This window comes from Neopsephotus bourkii, unplaced genomic scaffold (genome assembly GCF_033783945.1).
Source record: "Neopsephotus bourkii isolate Nb327-2 ecotype Australia unplaced genomic scaffold, CSIRO-AGI_Nbou_v1 NB_1600, whole genome shotgun sequence".
NCBI lineage: Eukaryota > Metazoa > Chordata > Aves > Psittaciformes > Psittacidae > Neopsephotus > Neopsephotus bourkii.
In genome coordinates, this window is record NW_026902076.1 from 4,471,032 (window position 1) to 4,485,447 (window position 14,416).

The 14,416-nt window shown below is 42.0% G+C and overlaps 1 protein-coding gene across 6 annotated transcripts in view; it reads right to left on the reverse strand.

Annotated features, from left to right (window-relative positions):
• Positions 1 to 14,416, reverse strand: part of LOC133222521 (24-hydroxycholesterol 7-alpha-hydroxylase) — a 104,048-nt gene that overhangs the window by 80,556 nt on the left and 9,076 nt on the right. For 3 of the 6 annotated variants that reach the window (XR_009728305.1, XM_061372284.1, XM_061372280.1), the window contains exons 2-10: positions 13,427 to 13,562; positions 12,863 to 13,037; positions 11,392 to 11,541; positions 10,433 to 10,526; positions 8,878 to 8,976; positions 6,858 to 6,948; positions 5,820 to 5,953; positions 4,135 to 4,230; positions 1,252 to 1,340 (exon numbers count right to left, since the gene is read on the reverse strand). Coding sequence is in view for 5 of the 6 variants with exons in the window: in XM_061372280.1 (XP_061228264.1) it covers positions 1,252 to 1,340; positions 4,135 to 4,230; positions 5,820 to 5,953; positions 6,858 to 6,948; positions 8,878 to 8,976; positions 10,433 to 10,526; positions 11,392 to 11,541; positions 12,863 to 13,037; positions 13,427 to 13,562 (1,064 nt within the window). In the remaining variant the exon portion in view is untranslated. The remainder of the gene's footprint in view (positions 1 to 1,251; positions 1,341 to 4,134; positions 4,231 to 5,819; positions 5,954 to 6,857; positions 6,949 to 8,877; positions 8,977 to 10,432; positions 10,527 to 11,391; positions 11,542 to 12,862; positions 13,038 to 13,426; positions 13,563 to 14,416) is intronic. The other 3 variants (XM_061372282.1, XM_061372281.1, XM_061372283.1) reach the window with 3 other exon arrangements.

Sequence of the window (14,416 nt, forward strand, 5' to 3'; positions counted from 1 at the left end):
GATGTAATGTTAGAATTATGCTGAAAAGCATGAAGGTGTGTCTTATCATGTGGGCTGCCAAAGGGTTTGAAAAGACATTTTGCGTGTCAGCAAGAAAAAAGATTCTCCATCCAGTGTCTATGTAGAAATGTTATAATGTTCTTTCTAACCATGAATTTATTTTAAAGATACTATCAGAGTCCAGAGAAGAGCCTGAACAAAGAAATATGTCAGTATATATAAACAAGCAGCTTTCACGAACATCATTTTGCAATTTGTCCTGAACTGTTGGATGCCTCTTGTGAATCCTGCTGCTGTCCTTGCTGGGAATGAGGCTGTGCTCATATTTAGCTCAGGAACATGGTACAAGTCACGGAGGTAAGTGAGCACTTTCCTCTGGCAGGCCTAAATTATGAGTGTAGTTTTATTCATATTGTTTATGTCTTTAATGACCTCACAAAGTTTGTCTGGCATTCATGTCCAGCCTGCTGTAGGGTGCAGATTCAAGACTGCAGATCCTCTGCAACACCCTCCAGATCCCTTGCTTCACATGGGAGTTAAATTGACCAGCTCTAGGGATACTTGGTTACTTGCTTCATTGAGAAGACCAGGTTTTGAAAGCAGAAGATTGAGCATAGAGATGTTTGAACACAAAATTGAGGAGCAGCTGGCTCCCTGGGACTTGTTCCAGGAAGAGGGACAGTAGAGAAAAGAGCAGAAGGAATGCAGGAAACATTGCTGGAGGAGTGAAGAGAGACAAGATCTGCAATTCAAGCCATCAGACAATTGCGTGGGCCTTAATGCAAAGGCAAGATTCAAACAGAGAGGAGCCATTTAAGATACTAAGATATTCGTAAAGATGTCAGGGGCCTCATAGAGGATAGAGAGTCTCAGAAATGTTCTTTAGATTAGTTTAGAACTTTTTAATGGCAACCTAAATGCCCGTATCTCTAAACTTGGTAAGTGGAAAAACTCTCCCATAATGAAAAGATGCCTCAGCAGCAGCAGAGCTAGGCTGAGCTTCCTCCCTGGAGAATATCCCTTGATGCACTAGTCTCAGATTCTTTTATATTGTGACTTAACCTGTCTTTTCCAGGAATGAAACCACTTTCAAATCAGTTTAAACAAGGTCCAGATAATACTGAACACTAATGGACTGACAAAGAGCAAGGCAATGAAAACACTTTATCTCCAAGTGTAAGAGGAGCCCAGTTCAAGAGAGTTGTTCTCTGCAGGGTTTGGGAATAAATAAACCCCAGCTGTTTCACTGACCTTCCTGGACACTGATGCTTCCCTCCTCCGAATGCCACAAAGCTGTCCAAGAAAGCATTCTTCTCTAAATTTGCCTCTTTCCAACGATCCTGTGGGAAGAAACTTTTTTTTTCCAAATCAGCCTTATATAAATAAAGCTTAACTTTACTTCTCCAGGCTAAAAATTACTTTGGAAAGCTAATCCTCAATACGAAGTTGCACTAATGCCATTTTTTGGGTTTGCAATTCAACCTGTTAAAGTCTGGACTCAAAAGTCAGCACCAGCTCAGGGAAAGAAATTAATCATACTCAGGTGCCTCAAAGTGCTGCAGAGTTTTTCAAACTCACCCCTAACACATTCTTCTTACACCTCCACATTTTTCTAAATCCTGTGTCTTGAGCTATTGAAATGTGTATAAAAATGTAAAAGCATGACTTTCTCCTTTTAAGTATATGCACATTCAAAGCAATTGATCAACCAATACCTTCCCTCAGCCACAAAATTGTATCATGGCACACAAATGGCTCATGCACATCTTGCATACAAACCGCTTCCAACACACCGTGAACACACATATGCAGCTGTAACACAAGAGAAAGGCAAGGATTGCACAGCTCCATTGTCAGGTGCGAGCCAGTGTATGTGAGAAAATGGACCATTCCCAACAAAAACAGTCTGTCCCCAGAGGCCTCTTTGCTCCATCCTGAGTTGCTTTAAGAGAAAAGGAACAACATAAGGAATGGAGCAATATGGAAGTTTGGGTGGGTAACACTGAAAAAAAAGTAAATCTTTTGCATGATGGGTGACAAACTATAGCACCCTCCAGAAACAAAGTTCTACTCCACCAAGGCCTTCAAATAACACCTTGTCAAGTTTATGGTGGCTAACTCCTCTGATGAAGCTGTCTTAGAGACGATGTAATATTGTGTTTGCTTCTTTTGTTTATATTTCAGCCAGGGCTGTTTAGAGCTTTCTGAAGTGGAAATCTGTTAGAATCAAAATCCAGTAAAAGTGATGAAGCAAGGCTTGGAATGGCAGTGTCCTCTTCCTCACAGAAAAAAGCTGAGTTTCTAAAAAACAAGGTAGCTTGCTTATTAGGAATAAAGTTCCTAAAGAAGTAAGCTGCTGCATCAGGGTTTCAGATTTCAAACTGGCAGGAACTGTTATGAGGGATTTCAAATTGGTGAAGAGTTTGCTAGAAGGGAAGTTTTGTTTAAATTACTTCTTGATGTATTCCTATAAAAAAGACAAACTGTTCTATTTCGGTGGGTGCTAAAAAGAGCAGTTACAAGCCTGCCCACACAGCCACCTGGGGTGGAATAATAATCAAGAAACTCTAGATGAACTACTGAATTAGCAGAGCTAATACCTACCAGAAATCATCTGACTGGAAAGACCAATGAATCTGGGTAAATATGTGGAGATGAGTTATACAACAAACAAATGACAAGGAGAGGAAAGTACCTGGAATCAAAGAATCATAGTATTGTTTAGGTTGGAAAAGATCTTTAAAATCATTGAGTCCAACCATTAATTTAGCACTGCCAAATCCACCACTAAATCACATCTCTAAATGCCACATCTACACATCTTTTAAACACCTCCAGGGATAGTGACTCAACTACTTCCCTGAGCAGCCTGTTTCAGCACTTGACAACCCTTTGGGTGAAGAATTTTTCCTAATATCCAGTCTAAACTTCCTCTGGAGCAACCTGGGGCCATTTCTTCTTGTCCTATCACTTGTTACTTGGGACAAACAACTACAACCTCCTTTCAAGTAGTTGTAGAGAGCAGTAAGGTCTCCCCTGAGCCAGAGTAAACCACCCCATTTCCCTCAGCCGCTCCTTATACGACTTGTTCTCCAGGCCCTGCACCAGCTACATTGTCCTTCCTTGGACCTGTTCCAGCACCTCAATGTCTTTCTGTAGTGAGGGGCCCAGAACTGAGCACAGGATTCGAGGTGCAGCCTCACCAGTGCTGAGAACAAGCGGACAATCACTTCGCTGGTTCTGCTGGCTATGCTATTGCTGATACAGGCCACAGTGCCATTGGCCTTCTTGGCTGCCTGGGCACAAGCTGCTCATGTTCATCTGTCAGTCAGCACTCCCAGGTCCTTTTTACCTGAACAGCTTTCCAGCCGCTCTTCCCCAAGCCTGTAGCGTTGTATGGGGATTTTGTGACCCAAGTGCCAGGCCTAGCACTTTGCCATGTTGAACCTCATACCACTGGCCACAGCCCATCTATCCAGCCTGTCCGGACCCCTCTGCAGAGCCTTCCTATCCTTCCGCAGATCAACACTCCCAGCCACCTTGGTATCATCTGCAGCTTCTGAGGGGCAGTTCATCCAGGTCATCCCTGAAGATATGAAGCAGAAGTGGCCCCAATACTGAGCCTTTGGGAACACCATATGTGACCAGACATCAACTGGATTTAACTCCTTTCACCACTACCCTTTGGGCCCAGCCATCCAGCCAGTTTTTACCCAGCAAAAAGTGCACCTAGCTAAGCCACAAGCAACTAGTTTCACCAGGAAAATATTGTGGGAGATGGTGTCAAAGTCTTTACTAAAGTCTAACTAGACAACATCCACAGCCTTTCCCTCAGCCACTAAGTGGCTTACCTTGTCATAGAAGGAGATCAGGTTAGTCAAGCAAGTTGGATTCAATAAGTAGGGTCTTTCAATGGTGAACTTTGAATCAAGGTTGAAGAGATATAAAGAAGTACCAAATCATTTGGAACATATAAGTAAACTTTTGGAGTCTTGCTTATTCCTGCAGGCTCCTCCTTTTTGTACACATCTTTGTATACAAAACCATCCTCCAGATGACAAATTTAAGCCAATTTGTCCATGTGCTTTTGTTGTGAAATAAGTGGAGGAAAAACAGCAGAAGAGGACAACTTACAGGTTTGAACATTTCTGGGTCAGGAAAGTATTTTGGATTCCTGTGCAACCAGTATGGTGACAACATCAGCATGTCACCTGCAGGGACAGTGAAATTCTGAAAAGGAGAAAAAAATCTAAGAAAAGAGAAAATCACAGGTTTACATCATAAAACAGTCCCTCCTCTTACTGCTTCACAGCTCTTTCACAGCTACAGGTTGGGCAGAGAAGAGATTCAGAGCAGCCCTGCAGAGAAGGACTTGGGAGTGTTGATCAATGAGAAGATGAACATGAGCTGGCTTCAGTGTGCGCTTGCAGCCCAGAAAGCCAACCGTATCCTGGGCTGCATCAAAAGGAGTGTGATCAGCAGGTCGAAGGACGTGATCCTGCCCCTCTGCTCTTGTGAGACCTCACTTGGAGTATTGTGTGCAGTTCTGGTGTCCTCAGCAGAAAAAGGACATGGAACTGTTGGAACGAGTCCAGAGGAGGGCCACGAGGATGATCAGGGGACTGGAGCACCTCCCGTATGAAGATAGGCTGAGAAAGTTGGGGCTGTTCAGCCTGGAGAAGATAAGGCTGCATGGAGACCTCATAGCAGCCTTCCAGTATCTGAAGGGGGGCTATAGGGATGCTGGAGAGAAACTCTTCATTAGGGACTGTAGTGATAGGACAAGGGGTAACGGGTTAAAACTTAAACAGGAGAAGTTTAGATTGGATATAAGGAGGAAATTCTTTCCTGTTAGGGTGGTGAGGCACTGGAATAGGTTGCCCAAGGACGTTGTGAATGCTCCATCCCTGGAGGTGTTCAAGGCCAGGTTGGACAGAGCCTTGCATGGCATGGTTTAGTGGGAGGTGTCCCTGCCCATAGCAGGGGGGTTGGAACTAGACAAGCTTAAGGTCCTTTCCAACCCTAACTATTCTATGATTCTATGATCCTACTTCTACCAGCAGAAAAGCCTAACCAAGGATCAGTGAATGTCATACATCCACTGTGGGCACAGTGTGTTCAAACAGATTCTTCTTGCTGTTGCTGTTTTTTCCCATGAGAAAGATGTGAACAGTAGAGAATGGGGAAAGACTATTTATGTTCTAGTTTGTTTTTGTCAGGTATTGAAATAATAGGAACATTATTTCTGTCTTTCCTGCTTTTTGAGGTACCCATGAAAGCTGGAACTTTTTTCTAAATCTTTTGTTAAGGACTTCCTTCAATGAAAAGAAATTCATAGAATGTCTTACGTGACAGTAGACCTTTATGCGACTTCAGTAATTTCCTAAATAGGCATGAGCACTGATTCCTTGAAGTGTTTTTCTCCCAAACTTTTATTTGTGAGGTTCCTGAATGCTGGCATTTCCCTTCTGAATGGCAGTGAAGAGGACAATCAGAACAGAGGGAGTTTTATCCGTTACTAAATTGTGATCCCTTCTCCTATATCAGTTGTGTCTGATTACTATTTTATATACTGTCAGCACAGTATCTCCAGCTCAATTCAAAATTGAAGGTAAGACTGTGAGAAAGGGAAGCAAACCCACTCTTAAATTCTTGATGACTACATTAATGATGATTAATAAATCTTTCAAACAGAATATGTATGGCAGATTGTGGAATATCTCTACTATCTTAATTTTATCCAGATCTATTGGGAGGCCCCTTTCCAGACAAATCATACGGCATCTTTTTTTGGGGGAAAAAAACCCAACAAACCTCACCTGAATTCTTATTGGGTTTACTACTTTCTTGGTGATTGCACCTGGAGACCTCAGCCTGATGGCTTCCAAAGTGCACCACTTCATAAGAGGGAGCTTCTTAAGGTCCTCTTCAGAGACATCTATTTTATCTTTACCTGTTGTGGCATGAGAAAAAGACTCTGTAAATATAAGATTTCATCCTTGTTTTAATACATGCTGATACATCTTGCTTTAGAACTGCTGATAGAATACTTCAAGGCTTCAAAATCTCATTTTCATCCAGAAATTTTCTTTATATTTCAAAGCAAATTAATGGACCAAAATCAGTACAACTTAAGAAAAGCCACTGAAGATTATTTAATAACTCCAAGGAAGGTATAGATGTGGAATTGGCCAGAAGAGGGCAAACAAAGGTCATCTTGTGAATTAAGAGTCACTGGACTTCTTCTGCACATGTAGGGACACTACATGGAAATCTGAGGGACTGCAGGCACCAGGATGAGAAGCCACGGCTGAGCTCTTGAGCTATGTTAACACTAGCAAATAAAACGGGTCCAGGAGAAAGGCTTAAATTAAGCACTGGTTTGTGATTTGCCTTATTGGTTAATTATTGCCATGTTTCTTGATATGGTTTTGACTCATGTCAACTCAGAGTCTTCCATGAAAGTCTAAGCATGGTTCAGGGGATGGCAAACGTGAATGACTGCTCCCAGTAGGTGACTGCTTTTTGAGGGAAAGATGGTCTTTGGGATGGTGAATCATGCTGGACAAACTGGCCTCAGATGAGAGAAAAGAGACAAAATACATACAGTTCTTCTACCTTCTTTTGCTAACACCAAAGGTGGTTTTGCTTAAAAATATGTCTTCAGCATATGTTGAGTAAAGAACTCAGAGCTGGACTCTATGTTATCAGTAGTACTGTTAGCAGCAATATTCATTGATCTGATTATTCATTATTATTAGAATAATTATTATATTACTGACCCAATGTGTCATGTGCTGGGCCAACATAGAATAAATGATTTCTAGGTTACAGAAGGACCCTGTTGGGTTTATTACCTGCTTTGCCAAACACAGAAGCCAGGTCTTCCATGATTTTCTTGTAAATGGAAGGATAAGTGAGTATGAAAACAAGAGTCCAAAAGGCAATCTAAACAGAGATGAAAGTACTTTAACTGAGGACTACGGAACAGAATTACAGCATCTTTGTAGAAGATCACAGGGGCAGGTGAAAACATTTGCACTTTTTTGTATGTGCCTGTTGTAGTTGGGATGCACAGGGAGCTGTGCTTCCTGGTTAAATCCACATGTAAGGACTCAGATCCTGGGAGATTATGTCTAGTCATCTGCTGTGCACTTCAGTGAATATTATATAGCTTTGGCTTTGAGCTTTGAAACACTGACTTCTTTGATTTCAGATTACTAGGTGTTAAAATGAATTACTAAGTCATTGAGTGTGATTAGATTTAGCCGCATGAATGGGAAAAAGAAGCAATAGTAAATTCCTACTAGTATTAGCAGAAATGAGGTTAAATAATTTGCAGAGCATTGTCACTGAGTGGCACTAAAACAAGCAGGAAAAGTTTTAATTAATGGCAAAACAAGCAGTAGCATATCCCCTTTAGAAATAATTTCCTAACTGATTATACAATGAAGTTGAAAATCAAGAAATTTAGGAAAGCAGAAAATCTTAAGTAGGATGAAACCAGAAGGACTTGCAGCACTGCCAGGAATCGCTTTCTCCTCTTGCTGAGCTAGCAGGAGATGCAGTCTGCAGACGGATCTGGTCATGGGCCATCTGTGCTGGTGAGGGATGAGAACTCTTACTGTTATTTCCCAAATAGCCCCAAGTGGTTGCAGCTCTCCTTCTGCAAAACAAATCTGGTAGCTTATTTTTCTTGTACAGCTCTTGGATGCTGTGGCTTCACTCCATGGGCCAAGGAGGGATAGCTAAATTGTTTTAGGTAAAAGGGTTTAACATGCTTGTAAAAATATACCCGTGGAAGGTAAAAGGCCCTTTTTTTTTGTCATTCCCGTCACCAGAACAGTGGTTGTGCTCCTCAAGGTCCCTTCTAACCTGTTATTCTATGATTCTATGACTATTCTGAGAAAGAGCAAAATATCTGTATGTCTATTTGCAGCTGAATACTACAGAAATAAGTAATGATAGTGTCGTGGAAGGAATGTCAGCTATTCCAATAACAGACAGCAGGCTATGCCTCTCACTTATGCCACCATGTGAATCCACAAAAACCTCACTGAAATGGATGAAATTCCTTTAGGGCAAATTGTAGTAACATCCAATCTACAAACCCCACAGATAATATCCATTAGCAGTACATACAAAAGTAACTTGCTATCATTTGTTTTCTAAATCACATCTGTAACAGGCATAACTGTGCTGGAAAGAGCTTAGTAGTCATGGTAAGTAAAGGATGTTTTTGCTACTATAGCTTTTTCATCTGATAAATTCCTATAAATGTCTTTGGTCAGCCTAGGCTGTGTTAGACACATTGGACTTGTTAGCGTGCTTATATCTGTACCATTAATCCATCAAATAAGTTTCAGACAGAAGTCAAGTGGCAGTAGGATCAAACTATTACTTTTCTTCACTGGAATCAACACCGGCATTGGTACAGCAGATCCCACAAAGTGAAAGAGCCAAAATCACTCAAGGTTTTATACACAGATGAAGTTACTCTATATTATGTTTTAATATTCTTTACAATTGGTAACATCAGGCTATGTAGAATAGAGTCTCAACTATAATACAGCTGAAGTGCTTCAAACTAGAGCTGAATGCTCCTCACAGCTTAAGACTGTGATCTTAACAGCTATGAGACATGATCCTGAAATGCTATGGTAGGGGACATCATAATTTAGGAAAAGTACAAGAAGAACTTTCCCTGTCATGGCATCTGTGACATTGCAGCCTGGGTATATTTTGAGTGACGCATGTGGGCGTGATAATCCCTTCTACGGAATACACGCAGCCTGTGTGACCTCTGGTTTGAAGGCTTTGCTTCCCAAATACAGGCTCCTGAACGGGATAAAGTGTTTCTCTAGCTGAGGTACTTACAGGAATAGCATTTGCTTGGGAAGCCCAGAGCATCAGAAGACTGTAATTGGGAGCTAGGTGTCTTCCTTGCAAGTTATCCAGGAGATGTTGCAGTAATGTCTGTTATAAATAAAAGATAATAATGTGCATTTCCAAAAACATAGGAAAATCTAGTTTACGAGAATTGAAGGATATAACATACTCTAGTTAACACAGGACTAGTTTATCAAAGTAATGTTAGTTATGGGGATTTTGCAGTCACAAAGTAGAGATTACAGCTGTTAAGAGAAAATGAGACTCACTTTCATCAGTAGCAGGCCAGAAGAAATCAATGCACTACATGAATCCCTACTAAATACTTTCACTGCCCTCCATTTTCTTCAATTTTTTAGGAGATTTGGTTCCCTCACTCCCAATTGTTTCTTGTATGTGGAAAAAAAAAGAAATCTCTATTTTAATTCCTGCTCTACTTCTCTAAAGAACCTGAAAATGGGACTGAAAAAGTTGAATGAATGGAAATAGAGAAAATATTCTCTCTGTTCCTGCCAAAATGGTGTTTATTACGAAGATATGGTCTGATACATCAGCAAACTCCCTAATTTCAGGTGCTTTGTTAGTGACCAAACCAGTGACTGCAATTGCTTGATATTCTCTGAAACTATAGCAACCATGGTCTAGGATCAGCTTTGTTTATAGTATTTCCTTAAATACAGGGCAACCATGCATTCAAGGCAAAGCTTCCTGCCTGCTTTTCAGAGGGGAAAAGGTTGACCTTGAATAAAAAATGACCACTCTTTTTTTCCCAGGTTCCCACCCAGTCTAAGACACCAAGTTTGTGCCTCCTGCTTCCTGCAGACCCCTCTCCAGCCTTCTCTTCTTTCCCCTGTTTTGCTTTACTTTATGAGAGAAATTGTGGCATGTAAAGCTTTCAAAGTCTAAATAAAACCTGGTTTGTTTAATGGTCTGTTCTATAACCATTTGGTAGAGCAAAATTCCCAGGCCAGTCTGCTGTCACGTTTGTCAGCTGTATAGACAGAATTCCTGCCATAGCTAAGGAGAATAACCAGGGAGACAACTTATCACAGCTTTCACACAATTGATATTTAGGGTACTTGGCTTCCAATCCAGTAATCTGCTATTTTCTACTAGTCTGGCTGCTGGAGGATCTCCTCACTCCACACCAGGGTTTAAAAATAGTACCTGCAAGGTTCCGAAACTTCACAGCGCAGTGCCCTCAGAGAAACAACTGAAGAGGTCTTTCACATCTTTCGACTGCTCACTGCAACTGTGATACTGGAGCCTGGCAATGGGTCACAGCTCTGAACTCCTGGCTTTAAATTCCCCAGAGGAAGATGCCAATTTTCACAAATGCAGGAAATAAAATACATTGAGGAATGGGACTCAAAATTATGGGTCTGTCCTAATGTAGGTGACAGCAATACTGCGCAATTAAGGTATAGCTATAAAAGCTGACAGGTTTAGCTTATTTCTTCCAGTACTGAAATAACTCCTGTCCTGTATCACTTCAGTCAGAATACACATGAAGTCATGTTATTTCATAGCCTTGGATGTTTACCTTGGATGTGGTCTCTGAAGGGTTGGTCCTTTCAGCATCCAACACTACTTTCTCAAATAATTTTAGAAGCCATGTTTTGGATTTAGACCAGTTCCTGTAAAGAAAAGCAACAAAACAACAAGCACTTAACCGAGGCAGCACAAACTAACATTTCCTTTGCCATGAGAAGGACTCCTTGGGTTTTTTCCAAAAGCCCTGGGCAACAGTCAGTTGATGGATAGTCCAGTGTCAGTCTGACTGATACAAGGAACTCACTGACATGAGGAACAGTATGTCTGGGACCTTCACCTTGGCCAGACCTCATCTTGCAGCCAGGACCTGTGACTGCAAGACCCCTAGATTTTCACATCTGTTTCATTGTGGCTTTGGACAGATTGTTTAAGCCAATCTTTTCAAGAATTATTTTTTCTAACAAAATCAAGCCCCCATTTTTGAAGCATCCTCGATTCTCTCTTAAGGCTCTTTTGAGGTGCTTAAGGTGCTATCATGGCCCTGAGGGCACCGATAGGCTCTGCGAACACTTTCCTCAGGGTTTGGTTGCCTCTATCCAATGTCAGCTCTGACAGTAGAGTCATGTAACCTGGCATCAGCCTGCTGGGAAAACAGCTATGATGTAGGAAAGAGCAGAGAGATGCCTTGTTGGGGAGCCCCTCAGCTTGGGACTCAAATTTAGGCTCAAGCCTTTGCTCTTTGCCCCATTCTGCTAGTCCCTGAGAGCTCCAAGCTGGACCCATCCCACCGAAGCAAAGCTGTTTCTGCTTTATGCCAGGAAAATGCACAAGATAAGGTCAGAACTGTTTTGAAGCATCTAGCTGAAGGCCTGACCCAAGGACACATTGTAAATAAAGGCAGTGCATCATTCTCCAGGGAAAATGTCTCTCGTGGCTGGTATTCCAGCAAGCAAAATGTAATGGGTACCTGTAATGGGTACACCACAAGCATCATCTCTGCTCCATTACCTCAAGAAGCATTCGGGCATCTGAGAAGCGTATTCAAAGTCCTCATCGTACTTCTGAAAATGTTCTTCGAACTCCTTGATTTCACTCTGACTTGTTGGGCAGATGCCTTTCCCAAACAGAGTGTCCACCACTGCTGGATACATGACATGCCTGCAAGGACAAGTTCCCTATGATTTACAGGCCACGGAGGCTGTTGCAGCAGGTTTAGGTCAGAATGCAGCATGTTGAATTGCCGACACTAGAAGGTGTGGGACTCAAGGGTCATGCCAGTATGGAAAGGCTGGCACAAAGCTGATACCTCACACCCTCATTGCAAATTTTAAGCAGAGGATGGGAGATACACGGGTCTCAGGCTAGTCCTCTTCACATGGCTGAGCTTCATCAGTTAGTGTTTGATCACTTGAGCAGTGGCAGAAAGGCTCTGGGCACTGAGGTTCCTTTCTCCCTATCAACCACTCCTCTTATTTCAAATTAGCCCATGCAGGTCTTCTGGGAGTTGCACAAACCCTTCTGCAAACAGGCACCCCAACAAACCTGCCTCCGGCTGCAGCTTTGCTGAACAGAACAATGCTTTTTTGTTTTCTTTTTGTCTCACGCCTCCCCTGACTGCTCCTCTGTTATCCTGACAAATCTGAGCTCCTTTTTCAGACCACTTCACCCCTTTAGCTCCGAGAAACCCTCATGCAGTCTTTGCTGGGTTGCAGCTACTGCTAAACATGTATTTCAGGCAGTGACTCTCGCTTTCCTCTTCTGAAGATCACAAGGACGCTGGAGCCACCTGCTGGCTCTCTGGTTTTAATTCTGAGGCAGATAAATAATTATCCAGGGCATTGCATACTAATTCTTTTCGCCTGCCTTGTTTGGCAAAACCGTAAGAACAGATCACACCTCCCAGATTTACTGTGGATGACTTTTTTGGATCCTGCAGTCTATCATCCAGCATATGACTGGGTTTTTTTGAAACACTTTAAACAAGTAACAGCTGACTTGGATGCTATGACAGACATGGCACTGGAAGAACACCCTGTCCCTGAGGTTGCATCAAGCATGTAGCAGGATGGGATGATTTCAGATGAAACCCTGTCCACTCTGTGCACCACCTGAAACTGTGAAGCAGTGATGAGCACTCTGACAGAGCTGAAAGAGCCTGAGCTCTACCTGCTTTACAGTAACAGGGGAGATTTAGTTTAGATATAAGGAAGAATTTTTTTACTGTGTGGGTGATGAGGCCCTGTCAGAGGTTGCCCAGAGAAGCTGTGGCTGCCCCATCCCTGGCAGTGTTCAAGGCAAGGCTGTATGGGACTTGGAGCAAGCTGGTCTAGTGGAAGGTGTCCCTGCCTGTGGCAGGGAACTGGAACTAGATGATCTTTAAGGTCTTTTCCAACCCAAACCATCCCATGATTCTATGATAATATCTCTGCTTCCACACAGGATACCCATGCGTTAGAGATGAGCTGCAGAACTCCCTTACCTTACCAGGTCATTGAGGTCACCTGTGCCCTCTGTGCCGAGGTGTGTCATGTGCTCATATAGCTCCTTACACAAAGTGCCCGTGAACATGTGCAGATTAGAAGGAGCCATTTTTCCCTTCAGCATGCTGTAGAGATTACCATGGTTCTGATAAAATGCTTCTGCAGGTACAGAAACTAAATACAAAAAGAAACAGAAACATTTTGGAAAGTAGATGTACTACACGGTAACAACTAATTATTAGTACAAGCTGATTTTCAACTCAAATGATAGGAAAACATGCTATTGCTACAAACTTGGTACACATAGGTGGAGTGTCTAGACACAGAAAAGGACCTGATCTCAAACTGGGATTGATTGATGATAAAAGTAGTAACAGTCCCTGCATCAGAAACCCTTGATCCCTTGAGGCTGAATCCAACCCAGTTTACAGGTTTACAGTGCTGGATCCACATGAATAAATTTAATTTCACCTTCATTTCATAGCATGGGCTTTGGGTAGGGCAGTAATGTCCTTGGGTAGCCAGATTTGATTTCCATTAAAAAAGAGCAAGGTCTCAGTTACCTGCATTCTTGACAGCTTGTTGGACTGCCTGTTCAAAATTTAAGTCTTCAGATTTAAAAAACACTTCAGCTCCTTCTTCCTCAGTCACAAAAGTGTACCGCTTCCCCAGAGCAAATATTGTGAACACAGGCCCGTGCTGGAACAAAGACAGATTTCATATTACTGTATTGTTAACATGGTTGATGGGAGAAAGGCACTCTGGTGCTGCTGAGAGCTCAGGAGGGAGGACCTGGTGCTTCCTGCTCTCTGTACACCTTATCTCAGAAGTGCACAAAGATCAGCATGAACCAGGCCAAATTTGTAGTCTTACGACCCAGAAGGGAACATGAGATGTGCCTGCCTGACCTGACCTGACCTCTTGCAGAGGAGAAGAGATTCCTTCTCTGAGATTAACATTTTACATTTGAATTACATTACAGTTCAAACCATACAACCTACGTGGGTTTTAAGAACCCAAGTGATGGATTATCTACTGCACCCCTTGGCTGCCATAGTGAAGTACCCACATTGTAAAAATCCATAATCCTACCAATTTCAATCTGCAATTTTTTTAACAAAACCCCTACTCCTGCCTATTTTTAATATTTTGTTTTTTCCTTTCCCTTTGTTTTCCCTTTCCTTTCCCTTTCCTTATTTAAAGGTTCTGCTAATACCAAGGATTTCTTTCTTGTACAGGTATTTAAAGATTAGTATCTAAATAACTAGCAAGCTTTGAGAAGAATAGATGGAGTTTGCTGAGAACGTTTTTGATGCCATAAATCATTCCTTCATTTTCCCTTAATCTAATAGCTGAGAACATTTTTGATGCCATAAATCATTCTTTCATTTTCCTGTAATCTAATAGCCTAGAGCTCTCTTAGAACTTTCAGCAGTAAGTATCCGCATAATTATTCTGAATTCCTACATTATTTAAAAGATCACTGATATGTGTAGATACTCTAAGCTAGGAAACAAATGCGCAGTGTCTGCTGGCTGTAAGATTTATGCATA